This window comes from Eleutherodactylus coqui, chromosome 8 (assembly GCF_035609145.1).
Source record: "Eleutherodactylus coqui strain aEleCoq1 chromosome 8, aEleCoq1.hap1, whole genome shotgun sequence".
In the NCBI taxonomy this organism is placed as follows: Eukaryota; Metazoa; Chordata; class Amphibia; order Anura; family Eleutherodactylidae; genus Eleutherodactylus; species Eleutherodactylus coqui.
In genome coordinates this window covers 92,205,993-92,233,313 of record NC_089844.1, presented here as the reverse complement: position 1 = coordinate 92,233,313, position 27,321 = coordinate 92,205,993, and the positions used below count along the sequence as shown (strand labels likewise).

The 27,321-nt window shown below is 43.5% G+C and overlaps 1 protein-coding gene across 4 annotated transcripts in view; it reads left to right on the top strand.

Annotated features, from left to right (window-relative positions):
- FMNL2 (formin like 2) overlaps positions 1-27,321 on the top strand; it is a 241,765-nt gene that overhangs the window by 144,497 nt on the left and 69,947 nt on the right. For all 4 annotated transcript variants that reach the window (XM_066576019.1, XM_066576023.1, XM_066576020.1 and 1 more), the window contains exons 4-8: positions 1,690-1,766; positions 5,105-5,188; positions 7,443-7,595; positions 22,127-22,235; positions 23,997-24,073. In XM_066576019.1, the coding sequence (XP_066432116.1) occupies positions 1,690-1,766; positions 5,105-5,188; positions 7,443-7,595; positions 22,127-22,235; positions 23,997-24,073 (500 nt within the window). The remainder of the gene's footprint in view (positions 1-1,689; positions 1,767-5,104; positions 5,189-7,442; positions 7,596-22,126; positions 22,236-23,996; positions 24,074-27,321) is intronic.

Below are 27,321 nucleotides of genomic sequence, written 5' to 3'. Positions count from 1 at the left end.
TTGGGTTAACCCTTTGCAATCCAATTTTGGATTCAGGGTTTCCTAAGGGGCTTTCTCTTTCTGCCATTATACAATCTGCTGGCTAGAGCCAGTACTGCGATATGTGACATGCTGGAGAGGTCTCCGATAACAGAGCGGCCACTAATCTACAGTTAGAATACCCTGCCGGACCTCTTCTGACATTGGAGCTGTACAGCATTCAATCAGAATGTCTTTAGACATCAGACAGTGGATTGGAAAGGTTTAATGTTACAGCCTTTTGCAGCCTATGTGCAGCTCAACCCCATTCAAGTGAGGTTGCAATACCAGGCACTACCACTAGGCTATGAAATGTACAGCACTGAGCCTAGTATACAGTGAAGGGGATGCAGCGCTCTCCTGAACACCATGGACTCGTCAAAAAATAATTACATCTAATTATTACATTTCTTAGGCTTTATAGGGCTTATAAGCACTAGTGTGATGTTGCCAAATTGGTGAGCTTAGCAGTATTCTGTGCCAAAAAGCAATTGGATTTGGATACCTGTTGAAACCAGGTTATGAAGCCTGGTATAAACAGCTGATCGGTGTGGGTGCCGAGAGTCAGACCCTCACCAATATGATGATAGGTCATCAAAATAGAAGTCCTAGAAAACCCCACAAATTGGTGCACTGATTTCCATTACTGCAAGGGCAAAATAGTCAAAACTGCAGCAAAACCGTAAAAATCTTTACCAAGGCCAGTATCTTGTGTGGCGCAGAATGTTAAGGCAGCAGTATGCCGTCCAGGCTCTCGCTCACGACCTGAAGGTTGGGAGTTCAAAACCCTGCATGGAACAGGTAGCCGGCTCAAGGTTGACTCCATCTTCCTAGGTCAGTAAAATGAATATCCAGCTTGCTGGGGGGTAATAAATAAATTACCTGAAAGTGCTGTGGAATAAGTTGGCTCTATACAAATAACAAGTTACCGCCTCCTATTATTGCATACAATATAATGTTATTTTTGCCATTTGGTGTATATCGTGTTTCCCAGAAAATAAGACCCTGTCTTATATAAATTTTTGCCCCAAAAAGGGCACAGCCATTCAGTGATGTCATTCACTGAATGGCTGTGATTGGCTCATTGAGCGCCTGCTGTGATTGGCTGCTGGCGCTCGATGAGCCAATCACAGCGCTCCCTTTCCTGGATGCGGGGTATTCAAAGCCGGTCACCAGCAGAAGCTCAGCTGTGAGACGAGGAGGCCGAAGTTTACCGCAGCACTGCTGGAGACCATCGGGACGGCGCAGACCAGGTGTGTATTTTTTTTTTTTTTCGGGGGCGCTTTAGCTTGGTCCTTTTTTTTGCGAGAGGCCTTATATTTCAAGCCTCCCCCGAAAACCCGATAGGTCTTACTAAAATAACAATAAATAAATCTTGTTATTTGTATAGCGCCAACTTATTCCGCGGCGCTTTCAGGTAATTTTTATTTATTACCCCCCACCAAGCTGGGTACTCATTTTACCGACCTCGGAAGGATGGAAGGCTGAGTTGACCTTGAGTCGGCTACCTGAATTTGCAACCTTCAGGTCGTGAATGAGAGCTTACAGTCTGCGCCACATGAGGCTACTATAAGGGTAGGACCTATTTTCGGGGAAACATGGTAGTAGACCTATGAATCTAACTCCGTTAGTTAACTGAAATGTCCTTCTTCTCCTCTTCTATTTCTTCAGAAGTTTCGGAGGCGAGTCCAGGAGTCCACTCAGGTTCTACGGGAACTGGAAATCTCTTTGAGAACAAATCACATAGGGTAAGAGAATGTCTAAAAAGTTTTTCTTTTTGATTGGCAGGTTGGACGTGTTCTGCAATTAAACGCACTTTAAAAAAAAGTCTGTTTGCCTTTTACTGCCTGCGCTGTCTGGAGGCTCTGGATATGCATCTGCTGTATACCTAATAATTACATCTATTAGGTTTTATAGGGCATATAAGCACTGGTTTCATGTTGCCAGATTGGTGAGCTAAGCAGTTTTCTGTGCCAAAAAAGAGAGAAGGAGATTGGATTTGGATGCCCGCTGAAGCCTGGTTATGTTACCCATTTGTGAGCGGCTTCCTATAAGCAAGAACATTATGAATTTAGTGGAATGGAAAAACCACATCGTCAAATAAGGTTATTTTTAACTAAAACCACAAAGTTTAGTCTACTCTTTCCATACAAATGATCACACTGTGGCAAGTATGATCCGTTCATCATTCCTGTTCTTATGTTACTGGTCACAATGGCCTCAGCAAAATGCAATTATTATACTGGAGAAGTATTAACTGAGACTCCTATGACTGCGTCATTCCATATATAGTTCCTCCTTCATGTCTAGTTTGGCACCTTCAGTAACAAAACCATTGCCGTGGTAGGGTTTGATGAAAAATGAAACCCTATCACTTCATTGAGCTATTTTTTGTATTTTTTTGGATTAATTCGATAAAGAATCTTCCCTTGAATAGAGAAAAATGGCCTCTTCTTTCTCTAGAAACTGCGCCGCCCTTCTCCACTGGCTGTGTCTGGTACTGTAGGTCATCCCTATTTAACCCTTTTCAATCCAATTTGTATCCTGGTTTTCCTAGGGGGCTTACTCTTTTTCTGCTGCTATACAAGGGCGCTATCTGCTGGCTAAAGCCAGTACTGCATGAGGTGACACGTTGGATAGGCTTCGGCAGCAAAGAGGCTGGTGATATACAGTAAGAGAACCCCGACGGACGTCTTCCAACATCGGAGCTGTACAGCCTTAAATCATAATGTCTTAAGACATCAGACAGTGGATTGGAAAGGGTTAAACCCTTAAGGACACAGGCAGTTTTTAGTTTTTCACTTTTCTTTTTCATTCTCACCTTTCCAAAAGCTATACTTGTTTTTATTTTCCCATCAGCCTAGCTGTATGAGGGCTTGTTTTTTGTGTGGGATAAGTTGTATTTCCAATAATAGTGTTTAAGATACAATATAAGGTATTGAAAAACTTTAACAACAATTTTTAAGTAGGTTGAAATGGAAGTGGAAAAAAATCACAATTGCCCCATTATTCTTTGGGTTTCATTTTTATGATGTTTCACTGTGGTAAAACTTAGATGTTCACTGTTTCATATGGGTCAGTATGATTATTAAAATACCACATTTATAATAGTTTTTTTGAGGTTTTTCTACTTTTAAAAAAATAGCACTCATAAAAAATTTTTATGCCAATAGAGCTGTGCTAGGGCTTGTTTTTCGCAGAGTGAGCTGTAGTTCGTATTTGTATAATTTGGGGCCACATATAACTTTTTGATCCTTTTTTAATGCCATTTTTGGAGAAGCAGAGGTTAGCAATAAAACTGCAATTCTGCTTTTTTTTCTAGTTTTGGTGTCAGGACTGACAGGATCGGCACAACATTTAGGACCGATCTGATGATCAGGAACTATCCAATGCAAGCAACCTATTTAAGTAGTCTTGGAAAGCTGAGTGACTACCCCGGTGCGATCTACGCTATCCTACCAAAAGTAATTGGACACCTGAGCAAGAATCAGAAGTAGTATTTATTTCCATATGTTAATACTTAGTGGGGCTCCTTTGGTCCTAATGACATCGGATACTCTCCACAGTATACTTTCTACTAATATCTGATACACTTCAGCTGGTATTTCCCTCCATTCATCCTGAAAACATCTGTGACTTTTCTCAAAGAAGATGAACACTGTTCATATTTCCTGACCAGAATTTCCAGTTCATCCCAAAAATGTTGAGTAGGGTTCAGGTTGTGGAACATCCATATCCTCAAACCAACCGAAAACAGCGTTGGATTTGTGAGAAGGTGTTTTGTCTTGTTAGAAGTATAGCTGACTATTCCAAGAGCATTGTCACATTGCCAGTAGTATATTATTGTCTAGTATGTCAGGGTACAGCTCTGTGTTCATGTTTCTTGTGACTACAACCAATGGACTGCGACCACGCCGTGTAAAACATCCCCAGACCATAATGGAACCTCCTCTGCTGTACTTCACTGTTGGCACAACACACTCAGGCAAAAGGCATTCCCAGGCGCCCTCCACACCTAGATATGTCCATTTTATTTGAGGATGGAGTACAGTGTTTCGTCACTCTATAGAACGTTCTTCCATTGCTCAACAGTCCAATGAGGATGCTCCTTGCATCATTGTAGACGGCTTGATGCATCTAGTTTGAGAGAACTCACCAGTTATTTGCAGGATGCATGGAGGGAAATATCAACTGAAGTGTATCAGACATTAGTAAAAAGTATGCCACAGAGAATATACAATATCATTAGGGCCAAATATATGGAAATAAACAGTACTTTTGATTCTTGCTCAGGAGTTCAATTATCTTTGTTAGGATAGTTGTATTGGAGCTATAATGACATGTATAGGCTATACTTGACATCTTACATTAACTTCTAGTGCTCTGTCTCTGTATACCAGTATTACGCTACTTTCTTTTATGTAACTACACAATATTTTGGGCCACTTAAAAATCAAAGTTAATAACAGAAACTGGGTACTTTCAATTATTCATCAATGTAAATTATTTAGCTTCCCTTACCTCCTGCTTAATTGCAAATCACGATTTTCTGCATAACTTTCAGTGATACCGGGCTTCAGTGGACCAAAAGCAAAACAAAGTGTAAATACTAAATATACATCTTATATATAAAACTGAAACGTTGAACATCAAAAAAATGCATTTTTTTGGCCATAAGTGATTTTTCAACACAAATTGCCGCTGGACATTTGGTTATAGGAGTTGATATGTGATACCCTTCAGTTATAGGGTTAAATAACTTCTTGAGCCATTGCCGGTATTTATAGTAGGGCACTTGCCAGGCAGCAAAGCAACAATTCTGGACACAATGTGAACTGTGAACTTCATAAAAGACATTTCTGTCAGTACATCAGAATCCAACAGTTCTTTGGCCTTCTAGTAATAGATGTGACATTCAAATGCTAAGCAAAAAATTTCCACAGTCCCGAATCTTTGGTGTGAACTGCAGATGTTTGACCCGTGGGGTTCAGACCTACTTCTCTATGGATATGCTTCATAAAATGTCAAGATTTTTTGTTTTTTTAGGGTCCACATTTCGATTAACGATGGTTATTTTATTTGACAGATGGGTTAGAGAGTTTTTGAATGAAGAGAACAAGGGGCTGGATGTCCTTGTGGAGTACCTCTCCTTTGCACAATACGCAGTCACGTAAGTAGCATCTCTACCTTTAGAGCTACTTGAGTAGGATGGGAGCTGACCATGCAAATACTACAATGCCCATCGTTCGTTTCTCAGCCGGCGCATGCGTAGAGGAGCTTCCACTTTTGTGGGCAGCTTCTTCTTGCTTATCTGCGCATGCGCCACTTTCAAACAAGTGGCGCACGTGCAAGATTATGTCTGAGAAGCAAACGGGCGGAAATATGTGATGAAAAGGCTGCTAGCAAAGACTGTCCGGCTGCCCACCGGACCATTCTGCATTATTAAAATACCGTGCAGGAGAACTTTGCTCACTGATTACTCAAGTACTAAGCAAAAGTACTGTGAAGAGAAATGCAATATACACATTGTAGCGCTGCACTTGGATTGCAATACAAAAATCTGCTGACTGGCTCGGTTCTATGTCTGCAATGGACCAAATATAGACATGTATTATATCGCCAAAACACACTGAAATTAGGGCAAATAATGGTAATAGACATACGGCGATGGAAACACTATGGCTAACCAACTCTGGTTTAGTGTTACCCTGCTTAGAAGCAGGGCAATCGCCCCAATAGGGGCGGACCATTGTCAGGAACCTAAGGGGCATTTTGAATCCCTAGATGGTAACTTAGGGAAGATATTTAATGCAGATGGAAGAAGCAATGTATACAACACAGCATAAGGTAGAAGTGAAGAAGCTCCATACAGAATAAATAACCACAGTTACTTGGCTGGAGTCTCTTATGTCATCAAACACCTCCGACAGGACTATAACCGGTGCCCATGTAGAGGCGGGCCCAGAATAAGTACACTTCCATTATGGCTGTTTGGCTGGCTAGTGGTAACACCTTCCTGTAGGCCACTCAGTCCGTACACCACAAGAGATGTTGTAGAAGGTTGTGAAGAAGGGTCAGTTATACACTGACCCCATTCTGGGATTTCCGGCTTATGACATTTCTAGGGCCTTCTGCAGTGACAGGAAGAAGGCACTTCTTAACAGCCAGTGCCAAATGACAGAGCGCATGCATCGCAGGCATAGTCACATGGGCCAGGGCCGATATCGTGATGTCACCCCGACTCCACTTGCTGACTGTAGCCAGTGCGCCACAACACCATCAGGAGAGTCGGCCCAGCTCATGCTGGACCAGTATGTGTTTGCTATATGTTGTGTCATACTACCTTTTACAACAATAAGGGAAGTAAAGGGGTCGGAGCAAGGAGTATTTGTTTTTGCCAGATCAGCCTTAAATATACATTTCTATAGGCATCATTTATTAATGGTCCATTTTTTTGCAATAAAAAGTAACTTCCTATTTTGTAAACCCTTTTTGGAACTCTTTTCACTAAATTTAGACCATTGAATACTGGACTAAAGGACCAACTATTCCCCGACTAAAGGAACTATATGGATATTTGCCATTGGATTATACTTTCACTCTTATGATCCTTTAAAATGAATGTCGCTAAATGAAATAGATTTCTTACCCTTGTTTTTTTGGATACGACTTTGGCATCAGTTCTTTCATTATTCACTTTCCGAAAGCTGCCATGATGGAAAAATTCCATTTGTTAATAGAATTACTAACATTTGGAAATGGCACACAGTACAAAGGGCCTCTTGTCTGCTGATAATTGTGTATGAGTAAACATGACCTGACGTAGCATTTCTTCATCTGTAAGGCTGAAACAGAAATAATTAGCAAAAATCTAATAAAGATATGTGTTATATTTAATTTACCGACAAGTCACAGTGGATAAAATTCAGTGTACACATGTAATTGTCAATTATCGAAATGCCAAAAAAACCCCTCTTCTGCAACATTCTGGATAAGATCAGTAAAAGCGAATTCCCTTTGATTGACTGGTGGTTTCAGTGAAAGAGAAGAGGGCCGCAGAGCAAGATTAAAGGGATTCTGTCCAGGATTAGAAAATATGTGACTGCTTTCTTCCAAAAACAAGACCACTTCTCTCCATGGGTATTGCGGTTTATTGCTATTCACTTCAGAGGAAATGAGCTGCAATACCAGACCCAATCCATAGACTGGTGAGGTGCTATTTTTGGGAAAAGGAGTTATAACGAGTTGTTCGCTTCGGTAGGGATTGCTTAATCAGGTGTCTGAGGACCTCAGCAAACCACTTCCTGTGAGCCGGACATTGGCTATTGTTTGTTTTTGCAGCCACAACTGATTTTGTTTAGGTGAGTTACCAAAAATAATTTAACAAAAACATTTCTGATTTCTCACTCTTTGTTTCTCTTCAGCTTTGACTTTGAAAGTCTGGAAAATAATGTAGAAAACAATGTTGATAAATCAAAACATTGGAGTCGTTCAATTGAAGACCTACATAGAGGAAGCAACTTACCATCACCTGTTGGAAATAGTATTACCCGCTCTGGCAGACATTCTACCTTACGGTACGTTTGGTGTTTACTCTGTTTGTTTTCATAGGAGTCCATGACCCATCAAGTCAAGCGAAAGTTTAATTCACAACCTTGTTACCTTTTGTAAACTTGGCTTGACAGGTTCACTACGAAATAGGAGTAATCCATAGATATTCTTAAAGGGGTATTGTGGGCAAATAATATTTATTGCCTATCCTTGGGATAGGTCATCAATAGTTGATCACCAGGGATCCCAAGCAGTGGTTTATCCGGATTCCAAACTTTTCCCAAATTTTTTTCTTGTGAGCAAGTTTTTGTCTTTAGCAACAATTTTACCCGCAGTGCACAAGTTCTTGGTTGTGTGTCCAGTTAAGTGTCTCAGTCTCTGGTTTAATACTTCGCTTCTTAGTGCCCATTCATTTAGTGTTTCATTCGCTGGTATTTAATGCTTAATGCTCTAGTACCTGCTAACCATTGTTTAAAGTCTTTAAGCCTGGTGTCCAGTAGTTTAGTACTCTACCACCTGGTGTTTGGTAGTTCATTACTGTTTTCTAGTTATTTAATACTCTAAGCCCTGATGTCCGATGGTCTAATATTTTCAACCCTGACACTGGTAGTTTAGTTCTAGCGTCTAGCTGCTTTAGTACTCTAAGCCCCGGTGTCTGGTGATTTTAGTAATACCAGCCATGGCACTGGTGGTTCAGCTCTAGTGTTTTCTGAGTTAGTACTCTAAGCCCTGGTGTCTGGTGGTTGAATACTATCAACTCCAGGGCTGGTGGTTTAGCCCTGCTGCCTGGTGGTAGTACTGGAAGCCCTTGTGCCTGGTGGTTTGGTATTACCTGCCCCAGTGCTGGTGGTTTAGCCCTGTATTCATGCATTACCATTGACTTTAATGGGCTATTCCGGTCCATAATAAGGACCAAAATAGGATATGCTGTTTTTTCCCCTCACACATGTAAATATGCATATGAAAAATGCAGGTCTGAAGCCCCCAATTCAAATCATTAGGGTATACGTACTGCATATTACGCATGTAAAATATATGCCTGTAAAATACAGCATAAATATGCCCTACAATTGTGGCAGAAATCTGTGACTGTACTGCTATGAATTTTGCAGCAGATGTGCATGTGGATTTAGCCCTACCAGTGGGCAACATCTGTGTGAGGAATTCGCAACCTGTTTGAGCATGGGTCCACGGAAGCTGCAGGGGCTGGTGGTGTAGTGGTACCAGGCCTGGTAATTTAGCCCTGCTGGATTAGGACTCTAAGCCCTGGTGTCTTGTGCTTTATTACTAGCAGCCCTGGTGGTTTAACCCTTGTGTTTGCTGGATTACAGTCATAGTCCTAGCTGTCTGGTAGGTTTAGGACCCCAGTCTCCGGTTTGCAGTGCTTTAATGCCCTTTGAGCCTTCCTGCTGGGGAGACATCAGTCCCTAGATTACTTATAACTAGAGATAAGCGAGCATACTCGTCCGAGCTTGATGAATGACAGCTGAGAGCTGCCCCTGATTGGTCCCTGCGCTGAGCCAATCAGAGGCAGCACTCACTCACCCATTCATGAATGGGTGAGTGAGAGCTGCCTCTGATTGGTGAGGCTGTGACCAATCAAAGGCAGCTCATTCAGGAGGCGGGGATTTTAAATCCCCACCTGCTGAATACTACAGAAAGCAGTTCAGGAGAACTGCCGGCCAGACGTGGCTGAACTCCGGCTGCAGCTGAAAGGTGAGCATACATTTTTTTTTTTTTTTTTTACACATTTTAGGATGATTTTCAGGTAAGGGCTTATATTTTTAAGCCCTTCCCGAAAATTCATCCAGCGCTCGCCGGCAGCCCATTGCTTTCAATGGAGCCGGCTGTATTGCCGGCTCCATTGAATTCAATGGGCTAACATCGTTCTTCTCTGCCACAGCTGTTACAGCTGTGGCAGAGGAGAACGATCTTTATGCTGACAGTGCAGGGGGGGGGGGGGGGTCTCACTCTTGCCACTATTGTGGCTTAATAGTGAGACCTCAGAGCCCGAAATGCAGCCCTGCATGTTGCTCCTCGCCTGCCCTATCCATTTCTGTGTTTTTTACATGACTTTGGTGATTTGCTAAGATTTTCACAAATGAAAACCTTAGCGGAGCACCAGTCATATACAAAAATGCTCGAGTCGCCCATTGACTTCAATGGGGTTCGTTACTCGAAACGAACTCTCGAGCATCACTGAAAGTTCGACTCGAGTAACGAGCACTCGAGCATTTTGGTGCTCGCTCATCTCTACTTATAACCAATCCATTTTACGACCTGAATTAGCATTTACTTAAACCCTTTCCAATCCACTGTCTGATGCCTTCCTACATTCTGATTGAAGCTCGTACAGCTCCAATGTCAGAAAACGTCCGGCAGGGTATTCTTACCATCTATTACCAGCCACTCTGGCGCACACACACTGGCTTTATCCAGCAGATGGCACCATTGTATAACTGCAAAAAGAGAAAGCCTTTTAGAAAACCCTGAATCCAAAATTGGATTGAAAAGGGTTAATATATTGAACTTAAATTAGCTTTATTTCAATATATTTTACTATCTGGTGGTAAAATCAAGGTAACTTTCTTGTTTTTTTTGTTTTTTTTCATTCTGCAAGAAAATCTCCTGATTACTAGATGCCTAGTGAACTACTTGAAGAGACAACATGTGCAAATAAGTCTGCATTACTTTGGTGTATTGCCACCTAAGTGCAAAATCAATAGCTCTGTCCAAGTGTTTGGTGATATATGGAAACAGCGTATTGAGAGGAGATTGCCTCGCTTCTATGAAGAGCGGGCCGTATAGATCACCAGATGATTAACAGCCATGGTTTAAGCCTCAGTCACTACATGTGTCGGAAAGCGACATTACTTTATGGATTGCGTGTGGCTTTTAAAAGAAAAGTGTCAGGAAAAGCAAACTGTTTATTAATGTCTTGGATCAGGGAATGATAAGCTGTTTTATGGAGACCTTGTTTTTTTTTGTTTTCCCATCATGCCTTGCTGGGGACATAATACCATGATTACGTACTGAAGGTCATCGGAGAAAGTCTATATGAATCATGATCTGTGTGTTGCTCTTGGGAAGCGATCTTATAAAATCAGAATGTTTTAGTTGTTATAGTGGATGTGGGGCCAAGGATCGGTCATGTTAGGACCTTATATCTGAAATATACATTTGTATACCAGAATAAGAGGATATAAATACATGCCTCCCAACTTTTTAGAAATAAAAAGAGGGAAACGGTGATTTTTTATTTTTTTTTTACGTTTGGCCATTCCACGTCCTCAGTGTCCTCTCAGAATAATAGTGCCCCCTAGTGTCTCTCTCATAGTAATGGTGTCCCTCAGTGACCTCCTCAGTAATAGTGCCCCTTAGTGTCCTTCTCACAATTATAGTGCTCCTCAATGACCCTCTCACAGTAATAGTTCCTTTCAGTGTCCGTCTCACAATAGTAGTGCCCTTAGTGTCCCTCTCACAGTAATAGTATCTCTCAGTGACCTTCTCACAGTAATAGTGCCCCTCAATGACTCCCCTCAGAGTAATAGTTCCCTATAGTGTTCCTTTTACAGTAACTGTGCCCACTGCATGCCCCTGCTCAGTAATAATGCCTCCGCTTAATAATGCCCTCTTTTATGCATTTAATAAAAAAAAAACAGCCTATACTCACCTTTTTCACTTACCTTAGTTGAGGCCAGTGATTGGCAGCAGTGATCATGTTCTAGATGGCACATGATCATGCTCCTTAGAAGTAAGCAGTGTTACGGGAGTGATGTGTACCAAGTGGCGGGGTGAGTGAAAAGGGTTAGTATAAGATGCTTTTTATTTTACTTAATTCCCAGCCGCTCCTGCAGGACATGACTCTTGTCTCCCTGCATGGGGGAACAGCCCCCAAAATCCAGGATTGTCCAATCAAATTCAGGACGGTTGGGGAACATGAGACATATATACTATAAAGGTTTCAATGTAAAGGTTTGGAGATAATGCGTGTTGACCATTATATGCACTTGCATAGCGAAAGCAACTATGGAGCCCCAAGTAAAGTTAGCTTTAGAAAAGACAGTAAGCGATGAAGGAACACAGCTTGGATTTTGGACCCCATTTTATCCACCTAGCACAGTCTGTGGCGCTTTGGATTTATGATTATGGTCATTGCAGTTCTCTTGCAGACTGCAGCAGGTTTTCTTTGAATATCTCTATACAAATAAGATAAATACTGATCTGTAAAGAAGCTCAGAGAAACTGTAGCAGGTCTCATTTTTCAGTATCTTCAGCTCTTATATCTACAGTAGCTCTGGTAACAGCTAGAGGTAGGGGAATGAAAAGTGACCTCTGGGCTACTTTTACATGGCACGACTGTCAGGCACTTAAAACGCCTGACAGATGTCCCAACTATTATTGCTACTGTGCTTTCACGTGGGAGCGATGATGAATGGAGGTGGAGCGGGACGGAGATCTCTTCCAGCCACTCTTTCCATGCAGAGTAAACAGGCAGATGTTCATAGATCAATGACTGCCTGTTTACACGAGCCAACAGTTGCTTGCCTTGTAGGTGAGCTGAAAACCAAGCAACTCTGACAAATGTTGATGATTCTCACTCACTTGCCCTGACGGGTCCTATGTTTACACAGGATGACAGTTGGCCATAATCACTTTTTTGAGTTATTAATCGGGTGACTATCAGCCATTGTAAAAGTACCCTTTTTCTCATGGTAGTTGTCACTTCCCATATCCCTCATGGCACCGAGGAGGAATCAAGTTCACCTTGGTGGCAGATTAACCCAGTATACGATATGAAACTCATCTAATGAAACACGTTAAATGGGTTTTCTCACTATAACCTTTCTAGAGTATTAATAGGATATGGTATAGAAGCCCCCTCGTGAGGATTAGTGGGATTCCAGTACCAGAACCGCCAAGAATCCCATATTTAGATTAGGAGAACCACTGTAAGAAGTGACTTTTTAACTTTGAGCTATACTATCTTCCCTCTATCCTCTTCTGTATGGAATTCTAACACACAATGTGTTGAAGCACAGAACTTCAAGTGTTTCTTGTATTTCTAAGCAAACGACAAAAGTTTTAAAGGAAGTTAATTTTTTTGCCCAATATGATTTAAGGTGCAGAGTGAATGGCGATACGTCACACCTTTTATACATCAGGCTTATTAAATTGTTTCATTCAACGGTCTGTTTAAGCGCTGATTTATGTCAGAAATGGAAAGTCATTTATCAGGCACATCAATGGTTTCCGTAGGTAACAAAGCTGGTTGAATTGTGTCTTCTGAGAGTCCACTTGGTAGATAAATAAACAGGTGATAGCTGCATGACTATGGCTCCCTGCACAGGGGCGCAAATTCCGCACCTGGATTTCCCGCAGAATTTCTGCCCATGCCCGCCTGCATTAGATAACGCAATCCTAGGCAGACGGCTGTGATTTATTGCGGCATGTTCTATTTCTGTGCTGGTCTCGCAGAGGCCCGCACAGAAATGTCAGTAGTAGCAGCCGGCACACAGCACAGAAAGGAGATGCCGGGAGCAGGTGTGCCGCAGAGCTGTGCAAGGGCACGGGACCGCATCCCCGCTGCGAGATTGCAGCGGGATCCGACCTGGCTGTCTGTAGGCAGCCTATGGGGTGGTTAGCTGTATTACCTGGGATATACACACTAAATGACCACTTTATTAGAGACCCCAGCCCTTTAACGATTGGCGCTTCCCTGTATATAATTTATCCCTGTGACTCCAGAGTGCAGCATAAAATCAAGTGACAAGTTTACCGCGGATCCGTTTCAGTGGGAACCCCCATTAGATGGGAAAATCCAGTGACTTCGAACAATGCCAACCGTGTAGAGTTTTCTCATGTAACAGTGTGGAAAGTACACTGATATGGCATAATTGAGGGAAAACATCCAGTGAAAGGGGATATTGTGAACAGAAACAACTCGTCAATGTAAGGAGTCAGAGGAGGATGTCAGGAATTGTTGTAATAAGCAGTCGAGAACAGCTGAATTAAACACTGGTGCTCCAACTAATGTGTCCGAATGCACAACTGTGTCCTTAGCACGGATGGGATGTGACGACAGACCACCAGTTGTGGTGCCATTGATAAGAGAAACAAAAAAGTAAGACTCCGGTGGGCAAAAGCTGGATCAATGAGCTGTGGAAAAACATCACCTGGTCAGAGGAATCCAGATTTCTGTTGCACTGTGCTGATAAGAGGTCAGAATTTGGCGCAAGCTGCATGAATCAATGACCCCCTCCTATCAGGCTGGTGGAGTAATAGTGCAGGTAATATTTTCTTGGCGCATCCCGGGTCTTCTGATACCCCGGGTCCTTTAGCACTGATAGACATGATGATGAACCGCTGCAATCTTGAAAGCCAAAGAAGCTCCAATGCGCTACTAGATGGTTGTCTCTGTGTCTCTGTATAAAGTGGCCATTTGGTGTGCGTGTGTGTGTGTGTATAAATATGATATATATATATATATATATATATATATGATATATAATATAAATAGATGGATGGATAAGAACGGAGAATAATATGATGAAATTCACAATCAGAACAAATAACGGAGACAAGGTTACTCAACATTAACTATGTCAACTGTAAACCGATTGTCAAAAAAGCTATTCTTTAAGTCTAACGTGTCCCCTTGTAAGTTGTTCATTGACCTTCATAGACATAATGCAGAGCTTTTATCTAGAATATGCCTGGTGGAAGCAGAGAACACGCTGTAGCACTACTAGCCCCAGGCGTCATTGTCGGTGACTCAGGGAAGTTGTAATTCCAGCCATTCATTGGGAGTATTAGTGTCCTCGCAGTCAGGAAATGTGTGTCATGCCGAGTCATTACAGTCAGATTGGCAGGAGAGCCGGAGATGATTGCCCTGAAATGTCATTAAAGCGCTCTTTGTCTAAATGAGTGATAAGCCCGCCTATGATTACAGTATATATTGATACAGCAGCCATTATAGCTGCACAGAGGTGAATGAGATTAAAATCTCTTTGTTCTTCTGACCTCTATTTGCAAAAAGATGATTCCTACCAGCAATTCGCACGTCCTCTCCTGAGCACTCAGGCCGTGCATCGCAGTCACTTACCGCCATGTGCTGTTTCAGCGAAGGGGAGCCGAGCCAGCGCGCCGTAATTTACTGCAATCTGCAAATATATCGTACTGCATCCTAGATTTCCATTATGACTCCGGGTCAGATTCCGAAGAGCTGCGATCATTTGCGGAAAATAATTGCGATTGATCGCGAATGCAAGTGTTTTTCCGTGCGGATATACGCTATGTACGGCGTATTGTCTGCACAGAAAAACGGTCTCCCTCTCCCCTTCAGCCGGCAGTACGATTTTTCCTTTTAAAGTTGCGAAAGTTTCCGCTGCTCATACGCAATGTTAATTGCATAGGGGTGACAGAACACTCGCAATCCGTGCTAAAATAGAGCAAGCTGCAATTTTCGCAACTTGGATCTGCGAGTTTGAGCTAGAAATCGAAAATTCAAGCCTGTCAGTGCCTGCGTTTTATCGCAGATCTTTTGCCCAAACTGCGATTGCAGATTCCGCAATTAAAATCCACCCATGTGAGCCTAACCTATAACCTATGGCACTATGAGGCCGGGCTCACACAGGCGGACTTGATTTGCGTGTTTCGCAGTCAGCACCTGTGCGGACGAAATGCGGTAATACGCGGCTATTGAAAAGCATTACGTTTTGCAGACATGTGGATAGGAATTGCGGTTTCCGCAAGCGCAATAAAAATCTCAGCATGCTCTATTTTTGTACGGACGGCCTCCATTGAAGTGATCCGTCGCCCATGCGCAATTAATATTGCATAGGAGTGGCAGTAACGCTTGCAACTTCAAAGGAAAAGCAAGAATGCCGGCTAGAGGAGAGATCTTTCCTCTGCGTAGACGATAGGCTGTACATAGCGTACATCCGACCAGAAAACTATTTGTTTCCACGATCATTCAAAATTTCTTTCCGCGAATGATTGCAGCTCTTCCGCATGCGCGATCTGACCTGTTCGTGTGAGCTCACTACCACACACTCTGGCTGTAAGGCCGGGCTCATATGACCGTATGGTAAAGTACTGCGTATAAAACTCAGAGTTTTACCGGCATGTGCAGCTGCACATCAGCATGTTTGTAATCTCGTATGCCTGCGTATGATCGCGGATCTCACACATGCGGTCATGCACTGGCTTCCTGGTTTCTTTTTTTTCCAACTTTTAAGTCATGTTTCCTAGCAACATGCGCACAAATCGCCGTATGAATGCAATGTAATTGCATATGTAAAGCATTTTCGTACGCACCCATAGAGAACAATAGGGCTCTATTGCACGCAATACACGGTACAATAGAACATGCTGCATTCTTTTATATGCGTGTATCACGTGCAATGAATATTACGCAATTACATTATGCTTTGTGTACCCGGCCTCAGTAAAACAAAAGAGTGCTGGTATATATAAAACAGGCGTAGTGATCCACGTGAGAGAGGAGATGCAGTCGCAGGTCTGGTTTTCTGCAGGACTTTGGGTGTGACTCTGTAGGCCTCAAGGACTACTTGTTGGTTTCCCTGCTAGAAATTTGGCTGGATCAGCTTAAAAGTACCGTTACATGGGCAATTAGTCACCAGAATAATTACTTACATGAGCAATGATGGGCGACTGTCGGCCCGTGTACGTACAGCTGACGACAGAGCACAGAGCGAAAAGTCGCTCAGCAGTTGCTAGTCATTCCATTTCAGCTCACTGAAATGGAACGACTGCTGAGCGGCATCTCGCTCAGTGCAAACAGGAGTTGCTCAGTAGATGAGCGACTGCCTGTTTACAGTGAAGGGAGGCAGGTGGACCAGAACGATACCCGGCCAGCCTGGCCTCCATTCACTTGAACGACTATCGCTGCTGTGTAAAATGCAGGAGTGATAGTTGTTGGTACGGCTGTTCTGCGCCCAACAGTTGTACCATGTAAGAGTACCTTAAGCTAGTAAGACAGACGATGCGCATATTGATGCAGAGGCAGTGGGGCCAAGTGGTTCATTGATTCTGACACTGTCCCAGACGTCTTGCAAGCACTTGACAAGTTGATTCTGGTGCAGTTAATAAAGTTATCAAGCAGCCTACTCTGACCCCCCTGAAGCCAAGTTTCCGGTAAGACTCGTGACCAGCTGCTCTCATGGCAGCACCCAATGTCTGAAATCCCACAATATATACACAGGCCGGCAATCACTCAGTTGAAGCCCGCACTCTTGGTACGTGGCAGATGAACAAGTTACTGCTGATGGATCTTATGATGGATTCCCTTTTATTACCTTGAGTTCATCATGGTGTCTCACAAACACGTGTCAGGTTTCATTAATTCAGTCATACCTTAAAGGGATATTCAGATGAATCGAAGTTTGAAGTTTTCACCCATCCGGTGGATGGATGAAAACTGATAGATTGATGAGGTCCAACCTCTGGGATCCCCACTGAGAACAGGGAGGGTGGGCGTCCCTTTGCACCATTGCAGGCTTGCAGTTCAGAGAAGATTGCATGGAGCCGTGGTCAAGCATGCGCCATGCTGCTGCATTCATTTTCATTGGGACTGCCTGAGTTAGCCAAGTACAAGCACTCACTATTTCATTCAGCCCCAATGAAATGAATGTAGCGGCGGCTGCAGATGCACGCCCAGCACTCCATTGAATTACATCACTGCGGGTGGGAGAAGTCACCTAGAAGGGAGAAGTAATGGAGAAACAGGCACCTGGTTCTTAGGATCAGTGGGGTTCCCAGCAGTCTGACCACCACTGATCCATCAGTCTTCACCCCGGACTTTCTCCATCTTATTCAATTTGGGTGTTGATTAATGGTCCAACCATTTTTGGGGTGATCTTTTACAAATCGCACACTCAAGAGAGTGTTTAACCCTCTCTTACAATGGGGAAGGGTCTCTTACAATGAGGAAGCCTGAGGTTTCCTCCAAGAAACAAGAACAAGAATAGAAAGAACAAAAAAGCAGAAGTCATTTTCGCAGTATTGTGGAAACTTCTCGAACCACATACCCATGCCAGATGAATTGGTGACATACTCATCCGCCAACAAACAAGAACTGCTAGATCTCAGTTCTGCAGAGTTCAGTATCGTGCTGGAAATGTTGAGGTCATCGGAGCCACCAGCACTAGAAAAATGGCTTTTTATCTATTTGTTATGAAGTCCCGGTAGACGCGAGGACTGTCAGGTTACATCCCTGGATCTGTTCATTACCAAGCCCTGTGTTTTCTGTAATGAGCAGTCACAGGAGGACATGGGAATAAATTGCCGGTAAGGTTGGAATGAAGTCATGTGGCTGGGGGCAATTCTGGCTGTAAGTACCGGGATGTTCTGCACAGCAATTGATGGGCCGCAAAATCCCAGTTTAACCCAAGAAAACACTTCATTTTCCTGAGCATGTATTAATACACTTGAGCATCTCAGACGATCAGTGATTAGTGCTCTACATACATGGTAATAAGGCATTAAACTATTACAGTAATTGGTATGGATGGTGTTACATGGTGATTACAGTGTAGTATGTGTTAAATGCATGGAGAAATGATATGCATATCAAATAGTTTAACATGTTATTATATATTATTTATCGAATCACAAAAGCCATCCATCCGTAAAGTATGGCGCGATGTCTTATGAGGCAGAGAGATGTTTTTGGTAGGGGACAATTTCCAAATTCAAAAAATTATAGGCAACCTAGAGAGCGCCGGAACTTCATGGCTGGAAATCTCCAGCACAATCTATGCACTACTGCGTCAATGTATGACTATAGAGAAGGCTGCCAGTACTTGTATGTGGGCAGAGTAATCAGGACTCCCACTATCACTCCCAAGAGTCCTGCTCCAAATCATATACACCTATATATCACAGAGCTCAGCTTCTCTCCCTCTATCATATCCTGCTCTCACATAGGGCAACAAAAGTCACCTGATGGGTTTACTTTAGACTTCCCTCTGGCTACTTGACAGTTTACAGGCTCTAGACTATTCCAAAAATGTTCCCACTACAGGTAACACTATCCTACCAAAAGTAGTTAGACTCCTGAGCAAGAATCAAAAGTAGTATTTATTTCCATATGTTAATACTTAGTGGGGCTCCTTTGGCCCTAATGACCGGATATTCTCCATGGCATACTTTCTAATAATGTCTGATACACTTCAGCTGATATCTTCCTCCATCTATCCTGCAAATGTCTGGTGAGTTCTTGGTGGGCGCTGTACATATTTCCTGACCCAATATTTTAGTTCGACCTAGTAGGGTCGGGACTCTATACAGACTAGTCCAATCATGGAATATTTATATCCTCAAACCAATGTAAAACATTGTTGGATGTGTGACAAGGCGCATTCTCTTGTTTGAAGTATGGCTGACCATTCCCAGAGTATTGTCACATTGTCCGAAGCACATTATACTCTAGAATGTCAGGGTACACTTCTATGCTCATGGTTCTTGTCACTATAATCAATTGACAGAGACTGTGCCACGTAATACATCCCCAGACCACAATGGTACCTCCGCTGTTCTTAAAGGGGTTGTCCCGTGATAGCAAGTGGTGTTAAGCACTTCTATATGGCCATATTAATGCACTTTGTAATATACATCGTGCATTAAATATTGGCAATACAGAAGTTATACACTTACCCCTCCGTCTCCATGGCGCCGAACAAAGCCCCCTTCTGCCGGGATTAGACGCGCTTGCGCTGTCTGCCCTCTTCTGTCCGGCTCCGGCGTGCTCGCGCTGCAGAGGTCTTCTGCGCATGCGCAGAAGACCTCTGCAGCGCGAGCACGCTGAAGCCGGGCATTCTACTGATAGGGGGTCCATCCATTCTACTGATAGGGGGTCCAAATACCTTTGGTAGGATAATGTATTTATCATAAATTATATGATGTTCTGGCTCAGTCTTTGACCCCAGAGCTTGCAGCCTTTCTAACAACTTTCCACCAGTACCTCAGAGGCACATCCTCTCTTTGGTAATGCCCTCTCCACACCTCTCTGGCTCCAGCCTTAGCCTCTGATAGGTCACCCTTTTAGAATAAACCCACACTTAGTTCCTCCACTCCACCCCTGTTATGCCAGCTAGAGATCGATGAGCCACCCGTAAGAGGCATGGCCACTCATCACCCGGGTCCCAGGAGCACTGCACTTTTTTCCTGCACCCCACTGCGCCACTGGTTGCTGTAATAGTGCTGGCAAAAGGATGTTCATTGAAAAAAAAAAAGGAAATCAGAAAGATGGATTTCCGCTGTGGCCATGGACACAGACATTGTGAACGATGCAGGTACCCAGGTAAGGGGGCGCATAAACCGGATTATTCCAGTGTAATCCAGGTGAATTGACATGCACTTTTTTGAGACAATCAGCCAAACTTACATTGAAGGATGGTTTTGTAGAGGGATGGTCTTCCTAAAGTAGATGGCCCGTCTCCTCAAAGAGGTGGTCTCTGGTTAGTACTATCTCTCTGACTAGTAAATGTGGACGGCATTCCTCTTTCCACGATTCCATTTACTACACTTGTGAATGCGCAGCTTTTTCATCTTATGGGCAAATGACCATCCAGCCTGAAAGTGCTCACAGATAAGTGTCAGAGTGAATTAGGAATCAAATGTTTCCAGTAATTACATGGCTTATGTAGCATTATGACACTTAAGTTATTTCTGTGCCCTGACAGTCAGTAACCGCAGGCTGCGTGCTGAAACTTATCACTACAACCACTACAGCGGCAGAGCATCGTCAGCCGGCGTTATACTGTATATATCAGTGTGTTACATTGTGTACTAATTATATATGTTCTCATTTACAATCCTGTAATCTAAGGATACTTTCTTTAAATCAATGTGATTTTCATGGCCTGGTATAATTCATTACTGGTATAATGATGGACTCGAGTGTAACCCATCAAGAATATCATCGTTAACTGTAATATTGTTAATGATAATTATTAACAATCTGTGGTACTTTGACATTAATTTTCCACTATAGTATTGTTTTTTATCTAAATGAGTTTGAGCTTTGTTTTTTGGATGCCGAGCTCCAGATACCTTCCGTAGACAGAATGAAATGACTAAAATTCTTGCTGCCTGCATCCACCACTAGGTGGAGCTCAGGAGTAGTACTGAGCACACTTTTGAAAAGTTCGGTTTGGCCGATTCACTAAGTTTAGTTTGAACTGAACCTGAACTTCAACAGTACTCCTAAAATTGGTGTTTAACACTGTCGAAGGCCTCTTTCACACGGCTATAGACGTTTTTACGTGTGCCGTAAAAAAAGTTTGTGCACCTGTTCAGATGCCACAGGCACCGATGCATATCGCTGAGGCCACAATGCCGTTGCCTCCCCTTACCTCCCCTTACCTCCCCCTTGCCGTTTCACCTTCTCTCTCCTTCCCTCCGGCTGTTTGCAATGGGAATGGGCATGATGGGGGTGGAGCTAAGCACCCGCCCCTTGACTGCAGCCAGCAATGGGAGGGTTGGAGTTTAGCTCCACCCCATCCTCTCCCATTGCAAACAATTGAAGGGGGAGGGGAGTGAAGAGGGAGGGAGTTTAGCATTAACGCTGCTAAACTCCCTCCCACTTCCCTTCTCTGGCCGCTGTCATTGGCTCCCATAGGAGCCCATGTAGCGGCTGACATATTCCGGCCGGAAAGATAGTTCCAGGACTATCTTTTCTGGCCGGCGTGAAAGCGCCCGGCGCTTTATTGGCCCAGACAGACGCTTTTACGCCGCGGCACTACGGCCATGTGATCCGATGCATTGGAATCCAATGCATCAGAGCGTATCGTGAAAAAGAGCCATAAGAGCCATAGATGATGTTCTCCTCCTCCTCCTCCAAGTATGTGCTATATAAACAAAAGGGATTATTATGAAGAATAGACCCATATAAACACAGGGGGACATACAAATTCCATGCAGATGTTGTTCTTGATCAGATTTGAACCTAGGACCCCAGCACTGCAAGGTAAGAGTGCTAACCACTGAGCCGCTATGCTGCTGCTTCTTCCTTTTCTTCCTCCTCCCCCTTCTTGTCTGGAGGAAGAAGAATGATAGCTCAGTGGTTAGGACTCTTGCCATGCAGGGCTAGGGTCCTAGGTTCAAATCTGAGCACGCAACATCTGCGTGGAGTTTGTATACTCTCCATGCATTGGTTTCTTCTTCCTAATAATCACTTTTATTGTTATAGCACATACATTGGAGGAGAAGAAGATAAAGAAGTCGTTTTAGTGGGTTTGGCCCAGACGAATTGCCGAAGTTTGCTTTTACGCCGAACCCAACTGTTAGCAAAGATCAAGCTGAAACAGGGATCGATTGTCTGGATTCACTGAACAAGACTCCGGCATTTACTGCATACTAAGTTATTACTGAGTCCAATGTATATACAGTATGTAGTCCGCTCTTAAGCTCCCCCTAGAGGAGAATCCAGCACAAAAATGATTTCTAAACAGAAGCGATTGCGCAGATAGGACCATAGCGCTGGCGTGTGTATGTATTGTACAAATGAATATATTCTACGTTTGTCTTGCAGGTATAATACTTTGCCCAGTAGACGGACGCTAAAAAACTCAAGATTAGTTTGTAAAAAGGACGACGTCCATGTCTGTGTCATGTGTTTGCGGGCGATCATGAATTACCAGGTACGTCACTGATCTGCAACTATAAGGAACATAAAAATTTAGGCTGGCAACACTTGGTACCCATTCAGAATAAACCCGGCTGCCCAACATGTAACACCATACACAAAAACCAAAGAGTCAGATGGGCACTTCCCGCAAGAATTAGCAAAAATGACAATCTTTATTAAAATGTATGATCCAAAAATTTTTTACAACATTTAAAATGGCTTACAAGAAGAGCCGCTGCAGCACACCTCAAGGTGCTTACTAGAGATGAGCGAGCATGCTCGTCCGAGCATTAGCCTGCTTGATGTACTCGTTACTCGAGCCGAGCACCACACGGTCCTCGAAAAAAATTGACCACCTTCTCCCCACATGTTTTCAATGGAGCCGCGGCTGCTGCTGGTGGCTCCATTGAAAACAATGGTCTGCCGGCACCCCTGAATTGTTTTTCATGGAAGGACTTTAAACATAAGCCCTTCCCTGAAAAACAATCATTTTAATGTAAAAAATAAATAAATAAACTTACCTCCCCGCTGCTGCCGTGTCCCCCGCGGGGATGAAGAACACATCTGCCGCGTGCGGCAGATATTTCCTTCATCCCTGCTAGTAAAAAGAATTCCCTGCTGCTACATCTGCTAGATCTGTGACAAACGCAGCAGAGGAATTCTTCAATTCCCTACTGCAGCTGTTGCACATGACAGCTGCGGTAGAGGATCCTGCTGCCGGCACCCAGTAATTGTTTTTCCAAGGAAGGGCTTTAAACATAAGCCCTTCCCTGAAAAACAATAATTTTAGTGTAAAAAAAACAACTTACCTCTCCATCGCTGCCGTGTCCCCCGCGGGATGAAGAACACATCTGCCACATGCAGCAAAGGAATTCTTCATTCCTGCGGGGACTAGAGAATTCCCTACCACAGCTTTTGCAGATGACAGCTGCGGTAGGGGGTCCAGCTGCCAGCATCCTGCAATTGTTTTTCAGGGAAGGGCTTCAAATATAAGCCCTTTCCTGAAAAACAAGAAGAAATGGTGAATAAATTTTTAAAAAGAATACTCACCTTTCTTCAGCTGCCGGGGCTCAGTAGCATCCAGCCAGCTCTTCTCCCTCCACTGCTCTCAGTAGTATTCAGCAGCCGGGGATTTAAAATCCCTGCCTGCTAAATGGGCTGCCTCTCATGGGCTGAGCACTGTGACCAATCAGAGGCAGCTCTCAGCTATTGAATGACAGCTGGGAGCTGCCTCTGATTGGTCCCTGCACTCAGCCAATCAGAGGCAGCACTCACCCATTCATGAATTCATGGGGTTCGTTAGTCAAAACGAGCACTTGAGCATTACAAAAAGCTCGGCTCAAGTAACGAGCACCCGAGCATTTTGGTGCTCGCTCATCTCTAGTGCTTACCATTAAATAGCAATAATCCTAAATAGTTCAAAATATTGGGGGTCATACTACCTTTTTGCTGATAAAGAGCTGCAAATCATCCACATAGTTACATAAAATTTTTTGTCTGCCTGCAGCTACCACTAGGGGGAGCTTTAGAGATTAATGCATACAATGTATACATAGAAGTCAATAATAAACCAGTATATGGTAAGCTGCTAAGCTCCCACTAGTGGTGGATGCTGGAAGACATATCTATATCTGTACCGGAGATCTGGAGTTGTCTGTCTTTAGTCTTTTTGCTAACTTACTAGTCCTTTTATTTGATATTCTTATGAGTCATTCTAATATACTGTTATATAATACACCCGTGTTTTATAACAATGCCTTTTTCCTTTCTGCAGTATGGTTTCAACATGGTAATGTCCCATCCGCATGCTGTCAATGAAATTGCACTAAGTCTAAACAATAAAAACCCAAGGTGAGCATTAAAAGCACGTTCTAGGACAGTGATAAAGGAGGCTCATGAGGCTATCAAGATAAAGATGTAGCTGGGCTGAGCTGAGTTTGTCAATTGACACTTGTCATTTATAATATCAAAGTATGCAATGTACACTGCTTTATGACCTAAGGGTGCATTCACACAAGTGTGTGCATATGCGCACTCATGTACGTGCACAAACACGCGTGAATGCAGGTCTGTGCAGCATCGCTTTCAATGGGGCCGTGGCTGCTGCTGTCAGCAGCATTGATAGCATTAGGATGCTGGCAACCCCTGCAGGGATTTTCAGGGAAGGGCTTGAAATAAAAGCCCTTCCCTGAAAATCAGCCATGGTTTGTGTTAAAAAAAAATATATATATATATATATATATATATATATATATATATATATATATATATATATATAATATATATATTACTCACCTGTTTGCTGCTGCTGTGTAAATATTCCCCAAGCTGTGGCAGAGGATTTCTTCATCCTGGCGGGGAGTCCCCTTGTCACTGATGCGTAAAGCCCTTCCCTGAAAATCCCTGTAGGGCTTGCCGGCAGCCCATTGCTTTCAATAGGACTGCAGAAGTGCCGGTCCCATTGAAAGCAATGGAAGAACATTGAAAGCAATGGGAGATTCTTTACTCCCCGCAGGGAGTCCCCTTGTCACTGAACACAGTGACAGTGCTGTCACAGTGTTCAGTGACAAGGCGCCCCCCCCCCCCCCCCGTGGGAAATATTTACATGCGCCACGGACCTATGGTGCACGCCTGTCCTATGTTTTGTGGGTATGTGCGTTTGCACGCCTGTAAAACACGGACATGTGAACACACCATAGGGAACCAATGGTTCTACTAGACAGCGTGGTTTTGCGCGCACAATTGTGCGCACATAAACACGCTCATCTGAATCCACCCTGAGGGTGTATACCCACTTGTGTTTTTCTTATACATTTTTTTCACGTGATATTGCTGCGTTTTTTAACGCGATTGTCAATGGGACTTTCTAATGTTAAAACCACATCGCAAGTTGGCGCTTTGCAATTTTTGTGCGATGCGTTTTGAACATTAGAAAGTCCCATTAACAATCTCGTTAAAAAAACGCAGCGATATCACTTGAAAAAAAACCCGCAAGAAAAGCGCAAATGTGCAGGAGCCCTTATAGGGGTATTTTCATCTTATAATGCTAACTTCCTGCAGGAAAGTTAGGGCAAGTCCTATCTTTTCTCGCCCATAGAATTAACAAGGGAAAATCCCGTTAGTAAAAAAACCCCAATACCACTAAAATCCATGGTTTCGATTTGTCCCTTTTATGAGGCTGTGATAATCACGGACGCATAACAGGACAAAAACACGCCCATGTGTATAAACCCTTATTCTAAGAATCAGTGGGAATCATTGCAGCGTTATCACAAAGCACATTCAATGTACTGAAAAAAAAGATGACCTACTCGGCTCTGCTACATTTGTACCTTTGTGAATATTGTGATTATGAAGACTCTTTTATCTGCAGTCTGTTGCTCTGCTGTATGACTAGATATGGTAACACCCATTTGTCAATTTATTTATACATTTCCAGGAGGCATGACAGAGGAACACCACAATGCTCTCAAATTGTTATTTTATGGTGAAAACAAGTACACTCATTGTCAAGAACAACCTTCCCCCTCAGTCGAATGAAGCTTTCTGTGTGTGATTGTAACATTGATATAGGTGACTACAATATCAGAGCAAAAGGGGAATTTATTAAGGAAAACTGACCGCTTGTAGGGAGGCTCTAGTACCCTGTTGTACCTCCTCTAGCTTGGATACAAGATGTGATACGGGCAGGCATGAAGGCTCTAGTACCCTGTTGTACCACCTCTAGCTTGGATACAAGATGTGATACGGGCAGGCATGGAGGCTCTAGTACCCTGTTGTACTGCCTCTAGCTTGGATACAAGATGTGATACGGCCAGGGATGGAGGCTCTAGTACCCTCTTGTACCGCCTCTAGCTTGGATACAAGATGTGATACAGGCAGGCATGGAGGCCCTAGTACTCTGTTGTACCTTCTCTAGCTTGGATACAAGATGTGATACGTGTGGCTATGAAGGCTCTAGTACATTGTTGTACCACCTCTGGCTTGGATACAAGATGTGATGCGAACAGGCATGGATACTCTAGTACCCTGTTGTATTTCCTCTATCTTGGATGTAAGATGTGATTTGGGCGGGCATGGAGCTTCTAGTACCCTGTTGTACCGCCTTTAGCTTGGATACATGATGTGATTTGGGCAGGCATAGAGCCTCTAGTACCCTGTTCTGCCACCTCTAGGTTGGATACAAGATGTGATACGGGCAGGCATGGAGGGTTTAGTACCCTGTTGTACTGCCTCTAGCTTGGATACAAGATGTGATACGGGCAGGCATCGAAGCTCTAGTAGTCTGTTGTACTGCCTCTAGCTTGGATACTAGATGTGATAGCAGTGGGCATGGAGGTTCTAGTATTCTGTTGTACCACTTCTAGCTTCAGTACAACATGTGATACAAGCGGGCAAGGAGGCTCTAGTACACTGTTGTATCGCCTATAGCTTGGATACAAGATGTGATACATGCCGGCATAAAGGTTCTATTACCCATTGTACCGCCTCTAGCTTGGATGTAAGATGTGATACATGCGGCCATGGAGGCTCTAGTACATGGTTGTACCACCTCTAGCTTGGATACAAGATGTGATACGGAGAGGCATGAAGGCTCTAGTACCCTGTTCTATTGCCTCTAGCTTGGATGTAAGATGTGAAACGGGTGGGCATGGAGGCTCTAGTACGCTGTTGTACTGTCTCTAGCTTGGATGTAACATTTGATACGAGCATGAATGGATGCTCTAGTACATTGTTGTACCACCTCTAGTTTAGATACAAGATGTGATATAGGCAGGCATGGAGCCTCTAGTACCCTGTTCTACCGCCTCTAGCTTGGATACAAGATGTGATACAAGCGGACATAGAGGCTCTAGTACCCTGTTCTACCGCCTCTAGCTTGGATACAAGATGTGATACAGATAGGCATAGAGGCTGTAGTACCCTGTTATACAACCTCTAGCTTGGATACAATATGTGATTTGGGAAGACATGCAGGCTCTAGTACCCTGTTGTACCGCCTCTAGCTTAGATACAAGATATGATGCGGGCATGGAGGCTCTAGTACCCCGTTGTACCGCCTCTAGCTGGGATGGAAGATGTGATACAGGCAGGCATGG